This window comes from Antrostomus carolinensis, unplaced genomic scaffold (assembly GCF_000700745.2).
Source record: "Antrostomus carolinensis isolate BGI_N321 unplaced genomic scaffold, ASM70074v2 scaffold29950, whole genome shotgun sequence".
Taxonomy (NCBI): domain Eukaryota; kingdom Metazoa; phylum Chordata; class Aves; order Caprimulgiformes; family Caprimulgidae; genus Antrostomus; species Antrostomus carolinensis.
Genome location: NW_010291041.1, coordinates 29714 through 43567, shown reverse-complemented (window position 1 = coordinate 43567; position 13854 = coordinate 29714). Strand labels below are relative to the sequence as shown.

The 13854-nt window shown below is 35.7% G+C and overlaps 1 protein-coding gene across 1 annotated transcript in view; it reads left to right on the top strand.

The window, feature by feature from the left end:
• Window positions 1–12711, top strand: part of XRCC5 (X-ray repair cross complementing 5) — a gene marked incomplete at both ends in the record, with an annotated part of 43104 nt that extends 30393 nt beyond the window's left edge. Inside the window, 4 exons of the mRNA XM_029086819.1 lie at window positions 6207–6316; window positions 6799–6895; window positions 8935–9002; window positions 12631–12711. Of these exons, the coding sequence (XP_028942652.1) occupies window positions 6207–6316; window positions 6799–6895; window positions 8935–9002; window positions 12631–12711 (356 nt within the window). The remainder of the gene's footprint in view (window positions 1–6206; window positions 6317–6798; window positions 6896–8934; window positions 9003–12630) is intronic.
• Window positions 12712–13854: the final 1143 nt, after the last annotated feature.

The window sequence follows — 13854 nt, the reverse complement described above, 5'->3', positions numbered from 1 at the left end:
AGGCAGAAATAAGTATAGTGATTATCCTTGAAAATGGTTTAACTAAAGGGTGCTTAAATATGTCCACCTGGTAGCTGTGCTGGAGATAACTGTGATACACATTTAGATGGCTTCTGAAATTTTGAGCAATCTGCTTTTATTTTACCTGCGATCTACTATGTAGTTAGAATGTAGTGCAGTCACCCATTTAAAGGAGAGATAGAAGCCACTGTAAATAAAAACATGCTCTGCATATTATTTTTTTGTTCTGCATAATCCTTTTTCTGCTTCAGAGCCTTTTAGGTAGCTTAATACATAAGCCATTACAGGCATGTTTTTAAAGGCTTGCTGTATTGCATTCTGGTTATGTAAATAGTAAATTCTGCCTTAAAACTATTCAGTAGTTCTAAGGAGTTCTTTTAGTATAATTTTATGTCATGTTTAGTGATTAAACTTTTTTTTCTCTACTAGAATATGTGAAATGTAAAATGTCTTTGTAGGAAAGGATAATCTGTGGCATTTAAATAGTTTATTGGAAAAAAACCCCAAAACAATTGCATTATATGTGTCAGGATGCAGACAGGAGAACTATTAGGTTGCATCCTGTTTTGCTTCTTTCTTGTATAAAAATAGCATCCAGTGCAGTCTTCCAAACTGAATAGAGCCTACATTCTCTTTTTTAAAAAAGGCAGCAATTCCTTCTTCCTCCTTTCCCCCACAAAATAGGGAGGAGAAAGGACTTTCAACAGTTTGCTTGGGGGTGAATTTTTTTGGTAGAGAAGTTGTAGCAATAGGAAGAGTTGTACTTTAATTACTAACAGTACAGTGGCTTTTTAATTAAGCTGCAGATCAATGGCACACATCCTCTTCAGTCCACAGCAAGTCTCTCACCAAAAATAAAGTTATCAAGCCCCAAATTTGGCAAGGAAAAATTTGATTTTAAAATTTTTTTTAAACAGCCTGTAGGAAGTCCTGATGGTATATTTATCATTGAAAATGAGTACCAGTGCATCTCCTGCAGTGGCCTCATTGGGATTTGATGATCAACGTTTCTACCATTCATAGGAGAAGCCTATGTGCAAGTTAGCCCATGTCTGAATCCTGGGTCCCACAGCAGAACAGAGCAGGAGAAAAGATGCATTTGCTGGTAGTGAGAACTGGGTCACTAATGTGTAAATACTTTTTTTTAATCTAGAGGTTTTCTGGTTTGCATTCACGGCTAGAGAGATGTCATAGATGTCATTTTATGCAGGTCATTTTTTGAGCAGTTTACAACTGCATGATCATCACTAAAAGCAGTCTTCTGATAACAGCTTCTGACATTTTTGTCAATGAATGCAAATAAAATAGATCAGTTTGTGTAAGTGGAATCTAATCATTACTCCCAAGGGTATACAATGAGTTTCTTCATTGCTGTGGCTGCAAAGAAGAATCTCTAATATAGTGAGTACTTGCCATCTTTGTAATGCCAAAGGAGTAGCCACATGACTACCAGTTCATCCTGTTTGGCTATGTACAGGTTGCCATCCATGTCTGCACTGCTGGAGAGCAGAAGGTGTCTGATACGGGGTGTTGTATTTTCATACACTTCTGTAGAAGATGGGTGGTAAAAAGATACTGACACATGCATAGTATTTTCTTTGATTTGTAAATTTTCTGTGCGAGTTTATAGGCCAGATTTCATTGCATCTTACAGGACTCCTGTCTGAGAACTTGGTGTCTAAAATCCTGTAGCTGAAAGGGCTTTTTTTATTTTACTGATTGTCACTGAAGAGAGAAATGTGCAGTGACAACTGCACAGCTTATGGACACAAGAAAAAATGTCCAGAGACAAATTGTACCAAACACTCATTTTTATGTTTATAGCAAGTTTTTTGATATTTTTATTTCTAGACATTTCTAGAAAAGTAAAGTTTTACAAGTAAAGTTTGTTTTGTTTTTTTTTAGTAAAGTAGAGTCAGTAATTGCATGTGTAGATTTCAGCAAATACTCTGTTGTGCCTGAGGCTTGCCACCTTTGCCATGGCATGTGGATAGCTTCCTAAGTAAAACATAAAACACTGATTTTGCACTGGATGCTTTTTACACATAAAAGAATTGTGTGTAGGAGATTTGCAATGGGAATTTATTAGACAATTGCAACAAGGATGATATTTTATTGCAAGATTTTCTGTAGAAATGTATATAGTTAACTACCTTTATAGACCTAAGATAATTAAAAAAAAACCCCTAGTATTTACTTTCACTTTTTGTTGGCATTTGTCTTTGCAGTTTGTCTGCATTTTTATCTTACTGGATGTTTTTGTGTGTTTTGGAGACTATTCATGCTCTACTGCTAGGTAGGCCAAATGCAATGAATGATTTAATGAAAATGATTCAGTCATTGGAAGAGTATTTGCAAACCAAATACTTGAGTATATAAAATCACTTTGAAGTTTCCTGTATGTCTGCTTCACAGAGAAAACAAAGCCAGGTTAGTCTTTGAAGGGCAGAGCAATCGGGTGTGTGTGATGCAAAGCTCTCAGTTGCAACAAACAGAATTTGGATTAGATGTTACTGCGAGGAGGGGGGAGAAATCACAATTATGGTAATCAAACACAGAAAGAGGGGCCCAGAGAACTTGGAGACTCCTCATCTTTGGAGCTACTTGGACCTCAAGTCAGTGGAGCATTGAACCACCTGATCCAGTGTGACCTTGGTTTGAGCAGGGATGTGGACTGGATGTCCTTCGGACATTCACTCTAAATTCGTTCTCATCCATACCCACAGACCATTTAGAGAGGTCATTTCAAAATTGAACAGCACCTCATAGGCACTAGAGTAGTTCAACAGCTCTTGATCTTAAAATTTTTATTTTTTGGCTTAAAGATGAAGGAAGTCCTTAAAAAATTAGGACAGTTTTCTGTTTATAATCTCTTTCATCTTTTCAGCTACAAAAAGATGATACTTAGCAGTAGTTTAAAATTTATTGTCAGGTGGTTTAACTGATTTGCCAGTGATTTACTTTAAGCACTGTCCATTAATACAAATCATTAACACCACCAGTGGATAAATCAAAAGACTGGTAACAACAGGAGTCTCTTGTCTACAGAAAGAGCAATTTTTTTAACCTGATGAATTTTTTTAAGGGAGAGGAGGGATCTGCAAGGAATTGGAACTTGGACCATCATACAGCCTTAAGTATTACTATGCTGTAATCTGGTTGGCATAGTAATCAAGACCAAGGACTGAACTGAACAAACATGAAAATATAACTATACTTTTGTACTGTAGCTATTCAGGGATAACAAGTGAATATAATTGTTCATGGCATATTTCACAAGAAATAACAACATTGGTGAATGTATTTTAGAGTAGGGACTGTATCTGAATGCCAGTGGGGAAGGGATTAAGAACTAAAAGATCTTATATATTTTTTTTTTTAATTTTTTTTTTTTTTTTACCTGTAGTACTCCAGCCTTTTATCACTATGTTTGTTATCTAACCAATCAGGTACAGTAGAAGAGAGAAAGAGAAGATTAAAATTTCTAGGGATGATCTGCAGAACATGATGGAATTCCAGATTATGAAAAATATAAAATTTCATTAGTTCACTTCCTTAAATGTGTGGAGGGAATGATGGAAGTTGGGAGAGAGGAAAAAAATTATTACACTTCAATGCAGTGGCCTAAATAAACTGTCAGTTTGTAACTCTAGGACCTGCTCTTCAAAACCTCAGTGCTTGAGATTTGTCTGGGACACATCAGAGTTAATGCTAATATTCATGACTTGCTTAGACATCTTTATGCAGAACATGCCTTTCTTCAAAAACAGGGAGATTTCTTTTTTGTATCACCTAAAAACACAGATTCACATTAATGGAGAGGCAGATGACAGGCAGCAGGAAATCAACGTTTCTCAGACCTACAAGTGTCAAGGGAGTGTTTACTTCAGTGAGCTTCCAGTTATAATCCTCACCTGTCATCTCTGATATTGTCTTCAGCCCCCTGAAGTAGTTTGGTAGTCTTAATCTCAGAACACAGGAATTCTCTCTGTTTTAGATTCATCCATCGTTGGCCTGTCATTTAAGGGAGACCCAATAGACAGACTCAATTTTAGCCAAGCTGTTTCATGATGTTAGAAGAATCTGTCTTAAAATATTGTTGCCCTGTAACCTCTTTCCTGCATATATTATGGTCTTTCAGTGCCTAATAAAACATTGTAGGGTTTTTTGGTTCCTTACAACAGATTTCAAAGGGAGGCAGCTCACAGTCAGTAGCAAGAAAAGTATTTTCTTCTGATGCCAGCCAGTGCAATCAAATGAAAAAGGATTTTAAAAAAATCAGATGCAAAAGAAATAGTAGAGTGTCTGATAATTTCAAACAGTATGCTGGAATCATTCTGACAATAAAGACTTTTATTGCACCCTCTTAGTGCCTGGGGTTTTAATTTAACACATCAATGAAAAAGCAAAGCTTAAAAAAACCCACCACCACCAATGAAAAGACCAGCAGGACTTGGCTTTATTAGTGCGATTCGTAAGAAATTAGAACACTTAATGAGAAAATCGTTAACCATGAAAAAAATGGACTGAGTTAACTTGGGGAGCTTAAGTAGTGAGAATTCAATTTAGTTTGTTAGCTACTGTTAAAATAAATAAAAAGAGTGAACTGATCACCTCTGGAGCAGTAGGCACTTCGGGACACTTTCTTGTGTGATAGCTGCTGTTGGACAGAACCATTATCCTCTTCCTTTTCTAGAAAATCTATAGAGTCAAAACCTAGGGGGACAATATCAAGCATGTCTTATTTTGTTCTTTTCAGAGATGCTGTCCTTCACATTCAGTTCTATTGTGCATTTTATAGAACATAAGTATAATGGCTAGCACTGTGTATGCTTACAGTGAGCAGAGTGGAATACAGTATTTAAATAATGTCTGCTTTGTGATGTCATTACTTATCTTTGTCTCTTCCATCACTCTGGCAGGTGATTTTCTATGTTGATGTTTCCATGGCTGAAATAGTGGCAGTGACATATATGCCCATAACATCTGAACATAAGAAGGGCTGTAGGTGAGGCTAAAGGTAATCCAGTACCTGTCCCTCACAGTACAAGAACAGGACAGGCAGATGCTGTGACTTATCCAGAACCTGCATTTTCTTCCTCAATGGTAACATCATCTTTAGTCTCTCTTGATAGAGTTCCTCTTTTAAGAATTACAACATTTGTTAAAGCTTTTTTTTTAAGCTCTTAAAACTTCCAGCATCCCACAGCAGTCTGTGGTAAACAGGTTAACTGGTTTTGTTTGAAGAGGTGTTTTTCTTTCGTTTGTTCTTAACCCAACTCTTTGCTCTTGTTTTGAGAGAGGCAGTGGACTATCACTCCCTATTCATCCTTTTCACAGTGCTTCTGAGTTTGTAGATCACTGTTGTAGGCTTGTCACACTTGTCTTTTCCCAGGCCGAGTTGTCTGCCAGAAGCTAAAATTGGACAATTCCTCACCTATAATTAAACACGAAGAAAATAAAGTACTAAAATACAGCAGAATTTAGTTGGGCTTGCAGAGCTCTTGGTGACATTTTCACTTGTTAGGTTTGCAGTGTTTTATAGCTAGATACCTTTTAGGAGCTCAACAGTGAGGATGGAACTGGTATTCCACTTCTTGGTACAAGTCCCCTTGTTTGCTTCTGCTTCTCTGTCAGGCATGCACAATTTATAATACTTATCTCCATAATCATAAAATTGCCCTGGTGAAAAATCATCAAAGTACCTGCACAGAGACAAGATATACTCTAACTCCAATCACCTTACAGCTGTTGTTTTGACGTTCTTACACTTTCATTGTAAATTTAACACTTTTATTGAAATATACATGTATTTCAAAGGATGTTTAGGGGATATGCTTTGCAGTGTAACACATAACCTCCTTCAGCCTTAGGATCCCAAATGTTCTGGTTTTACTTTCAATCAGACAAGCCAGACCAGTGCTTTTTTTTCTTGACTTTCAGTGAAAGACTTTTGCCTTGGCCATGCTTGGGTTTCCTCCTAGTATGTCTAGCTTTTCCAGAAAGGCTGAAGTAATTATCAGTAGCTTAGACAACAGTTATCAACTTGAGTAGCTTGAGGTGGTATGGGTATGATTAACTCTTTTAATGTGCGTGGAATTGAAAAAAAGAGATGGAAAGGAAAAATATTTTTTTGCCTTAAAAGTGTGCATTCTTTGATTTATTTATTTCTCCTTGTCTTTCAGTGAGTCAGCAGTTGATAAACCGCATTGATCAGTTCCTGGAAAATAAAGGTTTACAGTACTACATGAAAGGGATCAATTGTATCAGAGTTTTCAGAGAGGAGGCCATTAAGGTAATGTTAATATGTGAAAACTCTCATCTCTTTCAGATTACAGACAAGATGGGCCTATTGCTGTATTAATTCCTTGCTACAGCAAAAAGAAGTGATTCATAGATTAAAATCTGTTATGCTGTTTGAAAGTTTAGAAATATGTTTCTGTTTTATGTTTCTTAATTCTTATTGGAATGGGGACTAGTTTCTCTGATATTATTTGCTGTTTGTTTTCTTTTAAACATAAAATAATGTAAAAATAAAATAAGCAGTCCTACAAATTTATTCTTAAATAAAGCTAGTTACAAGGAAGTCTTTCTAGCTTTCTGAAAGGCAGTTTTTGTGTCTCACCTTTGCTTAGAACTCTTGTTTTTAGTAGAGATGACCAAAATCTGTACTAACTTTTGTGTTCACCATGTTAGGTGACTTCATGAAGAATTAAATTTGAAGCACTCTTTAGTAAGCTACTTTAATATTTCTCTAATTGCTATTACTTTTTTCAGCTGTCCAAAGTGCCATGCTTTAATGATTTTCTGCGGACCCTGAAATCAAAGGTGGAAGAAAAAACCTTAGCTGATTTCTGGGAGATTGTGATACAAGGTAGGGTGGAAATTTAAAAGGAGAAAAAAAAAAAAAGGTATTTCTAGTTGTATTATCCATTATGTCAGAGAAAACTTTGTTAGGAATGGGACACTTAAACTGACACCAGAGCAGCATTTGATATGGTTCATTCCTGCAGCCTGTTTAAAAAAATAATTAAAAAAAAATCACATTGCAACTTCCTTTTTTGCACTAATAGTTTCATATCAGCAATATCCATAATGCCTTGCCAAGTCTTGTTGAAATGGTAAATTAATTGTGGAAGAGAGAGACAAATTAAATGTTATAGGGTAAGGAGAGGAAGATACGATTTCAGCTGAATTTCAAAATAAATGGAAAAAACTCATGCGGCAGAGATATAAAAAGATTCTTCCAAATTAAGCTTCAGAAAAGGCATAGATAGCATTGAAATATGTCACTGATCATTTTGTGTTTAACCAACCTGAAGGACAGAATCTGTGATAATATGACACCTACCTATGATTAAACTGGGAGATACAAGGCAGTGCAATTCCAAGACATTCAGAGACTACGCAAGTGATAAATAAAGGAACATTTTCACAAATATGAAACATGGTGGACTAAAAAAATCTTTTACGTCCTGTTTTTAATTGGAACCAGTGCTAAGAAAATCTGTTAAATGCCCAGCTGTATCTCTTAAGGATGCATGCTATAAAATGCAGTTACATGCTTTTGTAAAGTGCCTTCTGAAGTGATGAACTCCAGACACTCTAATGTCTACTTTATCCAACTTTTTCAAAATACAAGATGGGAATTTGTTTAGCAACTCAAAACAACAGCACATGACAACACTGAAAGAATATTATATTCAGTAGTATTGTTGGGGACCTTCTCTGAAGAAATTTGAAAGAAAAACAGACACCCACAACAAACTTTGAAAGTATGAAACTTGGATCTTCCAAAGCCATGCTTGAATACTGTTTTAATAATTTTAGTTGGTACAAACTGGAGTATATTTTTGAGGAAAAAAAATTACAAATACAAACAGAGATAATATTTTCATGCAAAATAGATTATCTTCTTGTGAGAATATGATAAAATTATGGTGCTTTATGCATAATCTAGCTGTTCTCACTAGGTAACTGAAACTGCTTTTCACTTGCTGCTACCAAAAGCAGAAGTCCTGTTTTCCCTGCTTCTTGCCATGTGACCCATCCTCTCTTTTCTACCAAATGTGACATGCACTGGGCCTTGTCATGAGCAACTGTAATCATCAAAAGAGGATGGATGTGAGTTAATGGGTTAGTGGCTCTGGGGCAAGGTGGATCTGTTTGATAAGTTCACTTGTCTCATGAAACATTTCCATGTGGTTCTATGGGCACATTAAGGTGGCATTGCACCTGTGCTGCTGCTGAAACCTTTGTGAATCTACTGTTCTTTCCTCTCACAACCACAGCTTCTTTATTCAGGCACAAGCATCTGTGTAGCCAAGTGATGAGATAGACTGGAAAAACTATTGGGGTAAAAAACAATTGAGGTTTGGTGTTTGTTCGATTGATTTTTTTTTTTTTTTATTATTGTTATTTTTATTTTTTTTTTAACCTGAGAGTCTGCAGAGGATGGTGGAGCTGGCACAACCAGGGAGCAAAGTGAGGGCAGGACGAGCACTTTGGTAGTCAGACTATGGGTAATCACAGCATAAGTGTTTGTAAGTTAGGAGTTAATTTTTCTAAGGCTACTAGGGATCTAAGAGCATGCTGTGAATGATTAAAAGTGCAATTTCTGATAGATTTTCAGCAATTCATCTGTGATCTATGATTTCAGTGTCTCATTAGTTTGATTGTCATAATATTAGCAGTTTCCTAAATGGATACTTCCACAAGCTTATAAATATGCTCATTAATTTATTTTTATATCATAGTTGACTCATTTATGCAAGTCACATTTTCCTTTGAGCAGTATTTTTTTATTTTTGCTGGTGATGATGACACATTCAGAAGTTGGAAGACTTTTTTCATTTCTAACATTAAGTGCATTTTTGGGAAGCCTTCTAATGATATTTTTATATCTCTTTTTAGACAGAATTTCTTTGATCACTAAAGATGAAGCAGAGGGAAGTTTGGTGACTAGTGAAGAGGCTGAAAAGGTATCTTTTTTTTTAATAAGAAACTACTTGTACTGAGCCTTTGCTCTGGAACAGAAGATCTTTCTTATGTGGATAGATCTTTAGATGAATGTAATAGGATCCATATGAAGGAAGAAGAGTATCCTTTTGCCACACAACTGAAATTACCCCAATTCAGAGCAAAAATAATTCCGTAGCATGTACCACAGCATTTTGCTTTAATGAATCTTTAGAAAGTAGCATTATCTGAAAGTATCCTCTACAAAGAATGGGAGCTTCAGGAACTCAGTGTAGTGGAACAGCAATGGACTATTTATATATGCAAAATCACTATTTCAACTTCATAAAAAGAACTGTGTTCTCATTGCTTGCACATGGGTTCAAAAATAGAGATACTTTTTTGTCTAAAGCCGTTGTGAATTCTAGCAATATAAAGTTGTTATGGATAGATTTCACCATATGTGCAACCATATCAGTATTTTCCACTTTATGCAACTCTTGTGGGTTGATGGACATCGTAGATGGTGCTGATATTGGTGATCATATTAGATCCTTTCGGAAACAAAAGTTTTGGAGTATTTGCAGGTATCTTTCTACAGAAATGTAACACTTCAGTAACTGCAGTGATGAATGAAGGATGTCACAGTTACAAAGGAGTGAATTCTAACAGGCAGAATGATGCCTTCTGTTTGAAAGAAAGCAGAATTCAGTTGCTGTCAAAAATCGTATTTGTGTGGAGAGGGTAAGACAGGCATTCTTGTTATCAGGCTTCTAGCTATGATTTTAAATAGTTTAGAAGAAAAAAGGTCCGTGTATTACAGACCCCTCAAGGTAAACCTGTGGCTAAAATCACTAAGTACTTCACAGCGACGCAGCTTTTCTAAAACATGCCACATTCCTTTTCTCAACTTGCAGGCCTTGCATGAGCAATAACCAGAAGGGGGTACGCTCTCTGGGAGTGGATTAATGAATGGGTAAAAGGTTGTATTTTAGAGACTGCTTTTTTCATCTGTTACAATTTACCTCAAGGTGAAGAAGGCACAGAAATGTCATGAAAATGAAAAGCTAACAGACTAAGAGTCCAGAAAGCTAAGCATATGTGCAGATCACAAAAGACAGAATATGATGGTTTTTTCTAGACATGAAGGACCTACTGGCTGTTTCTCATCATGCATAATTGTATAGAGCAACTTTTTTCCCCAGTGGTGGTTTTAAAGAGAAAATTTTGCTTTGAGGTTATGAGGCTGTAAAATCTAGTCCTCTTTGGTCCAGTTAAACCCTGCCACAGGTTTCCTATGTGATACAAAGCCAGCATTTTCCTAAGTCTCTAGTAGACTGCAAAAATGGTTCATTTATTTTCTATACTGAAGGTGATACCCTTCACTAAAGAGTTAAATTGAGTCTTCTAAAGTATCAGATTGTAGAGTAATACAAGTTTTCTTCACCTCTGTAACAGGTCATATGCAAGTGTGCAGGTCAAGGGATTGGCTGTCAGTGTGGTCCTGTGTGACACAAAAGCCTTTTCTCTTTTGTGCAGATTACTAGCTGATAACAGTTTCAGGACTGTTTTAGATATAAGATTTCAGGTTTATAGGGTTGCTGTTTGAAAGAGAAAAGAAGACTTACAAGATTGGTAATGTGAAAATTTTCTTTTTCATTGAGCTAGGTTATTTTTTCCTTTCACTGGGAAAAATGGTTTTAGGTAGGGTTGGGTTTTTTTTTTTTTCTGTAACAGTGGAGATACTCTTTGTAGAGCATAAGGATGATAGGTTAAAAGAGCAGAAATGTCAAGTGCTTCTTCTGGTTGCTGTGGGGAAGATAATGGATTTCAGCGTGACTATTATATGTAATTTGCTTTTGCATAAATGTAAAACAGGTTTTGGATAAAAAACAACTTTGGATGTTCAGCATTTGATGGAAACTTCAAGTTTCAATTTATTGCAAATTTTCATCTTACATTTCTGTAGCTTTTAGCTTTCTTTACCTAATTTAGTGTGGGAAAGCTAATTTTGAAAAATGTGCTACTTTCAGAAATACCATTTGACTCTTAATTAACTGTGTAAAATGAAATTTGATCTGGCACAAAAAGCCTTTCAGAGCTGCCAGTGTCATTAGCTTTTAGTTTGATAGTATGTGCTTTATATTACTACTAGATTGAGAACTTTTCCAGCAAAAAAGATACACAGACATATGACATCTTGACATTCTAATTCCTTCTGGCCCTGTCACCTTTTCTTTTTTTTCTTTTTTCCTTTTTTTTTTTTAACAGCTGCAAAATCTATACAATAAGTTGAAATCAGCATGTTAAGACATAAGTGCTGTCTGTGGAATAAGCCTTCTGCATTCCTCTTGGATGTTGCTGTTTAGCTGTTCCCTTTCATTATCTAGAGTTATAGCAAAGTTGATTCTGAGTTAAGGATGATGGAACTCAAAGTCATGGAAAGTGGCTTTACTTCCTCCCCAGCTTTCACAGCCATCTTTTTATCTGGGGCAGAGTTGTTTCTGGCTCTGTATACTTGTCCTGCTGCATTTTAATAAGAAAAAGAAAATTTATGATTTTATAGTAAGGATATTGGTAAAGAGACCATAGCTAAAACTTGTAGAAAACTGGATACGTTTTAAAAATCAGATATTTGTAAATTTTTTTCCACTATTCTAGCTAAATTGTTATTTTTTTCACTATGTTAGGCTAAGAAAAAATAATTCAGAGATGGTTGTACTCCAGATGTTATCTGTATGTTTGATTTCAGTTGTAATATCTGAACAACTTACCTTTATCTTCTGTTTATGGATGCCATACTTTGAGTGAAGGGCATATGGTGAGTTGTATCAGCAGCTACGGCAATAGAATTTTACATAGTGAATTTTCCATTTTTGAAAGACTGGCATTCTAACCATCTTGTGTGTTAGAGGGTTTTGGTTTTTTTTTTTAATTCATGTCTTTGTTCGTTTGTTAAATGTTAATTGAATTAAATGGGAAACTTCCAAGTTCCACACAGAACTACAATATTGTACTTAAGAAATTTACTGAACAAGCCATTGGTATGTATTCATATCGGGGCGGGGGGGAGGCAGTTTGCTGTCCTTCAGCATTTTGTAGCTACATACAATATTACTTCTAAAATTATCTTTTTTAAGAACATAAACATGGCCATACTGTAATGGACAAAATTTCCATCTAGCCCAGAATCCCATGTTTGGCAGTGGTCAGTAACAGATGGCTAGAGAAAAGTGTACAGTCCCAGGTTCCAAACACTGATGTCTCAAGTCTTGCCTCTGCTTGAGGTTGTTTCTGTGGACTTAGTAGGCTTCAAAGGATTTATCTTCTATGAACTTTCCCCATCTCCCCATGAGACTAGAGACTAATATTTGCAGCATCCATACTACAGGGTGTTCTACAGCTTAACCATATGTTGTTTGAAGATCCGTATCCTTTTGTCTGTTTTTCAACATAAAATCACTTAAAAGTGAGTCTTATGAAATTTCCTGGCATTTAAGATGATTTTGGAGAATGGAAATCAGAACAGACTTCCTTCATAATTTTTAATTACAGGTGGATTTGTTTCGATATGCAAAGGAGACATTCTGTTAATTTAACATTAAGGGTCTGGGTAATGTCAGTATCATATAAATACATTTGTATTTTCAGTTCTTGTCTCCGAAAGAAAAGAAAAATGAAACTCTGCCTCCCACAGATGAAGGTGGTGATGTTGATGATTTGGTGAGTACCGTAAAGAGATGATGTGGCTATAGAATTAAACTGTAACCGAAAGGTACAGTGAAAGTGAGCAAGTGCTTCTTAACACAGTAGATTAGAGTGCATGGCTTAGAAAACACCAGAAGAATTGAGTCAGAAAAGAGCCACATGAAGTTACTTATTTACTATTGTAAAACATAATCAGGTGTGTAATTTCGTGAGTGTGGCAAATGCTCCGTTATATGGTAACACAGAGTGTTTACATGGGTTAAACGTGTCCTCTAGTGTGTTTTGAAAGAGCCAGTGAGGCTGCACATTTGATAGTAGATTGTTATAACTTACTATAGCATTTAACAAAGCTTGTAGATCTAGAAGAGCTATTTATGTGGGTTGCAAACTGAAAATCGTTTTTTAAAAGATATGTTCATCTTCTCAACCTCTATGTAGGCTTGCTGAAATTCAAGGACTTTGAGAGGTTTTTTAATAAATATTTTAGCCATTTTTATGGGCTGAGTCATTACAAATGTGTCTCCAAGGCTTAAGCTGATGGTGTAGACAGTTTTAAAGAAGCTTCAATAGCAGGCAGATTTCTACTTTTGGACTGTACTTTTTAAAATCTATAAATTGCACACATGATTATGTGAAGATGAGATTTTTAGGTTTGTTTATGTACTTTATAGCAGCTTAGTACTAAGTTTTATGCTGTCCATTTATGTTACCTGTTAAGGATTTACAAATTTGCTTTGTTTTCTAAGTGCTAAACACATGTAAGAAATAACTTGAATTCAATGCTGCTTCTTCCAAATCTGTTTCTTCTATTTGCAGCTGGACATGATGTGATGGGCGATATATGGTGACTATACAAGAAAAGTTTTGGAAGAAATCTCCCTGTGAGATAGGGCGCAAAACAGGATGCTAATGAGAAGACAATATATCCATCTTTATTTTCTCAAATGAGAGCAGAAGTCCCAGAGACATTTCCAGTTGCTATGAATGTCATCTGGCTTTTCAGAACTAGAACAGAAGATTGAAATAATCTGAAGTATTTGTGAAATAACAATACCTTTAAGGCATCTCTTTTTATTTCTTTAGCACACTGAATCTAACTTATCCTTGGTATTGCTTTCAGCTAAACACTACTAAATTTAATGAGAATCTGTGCTGGCACCTGAAATT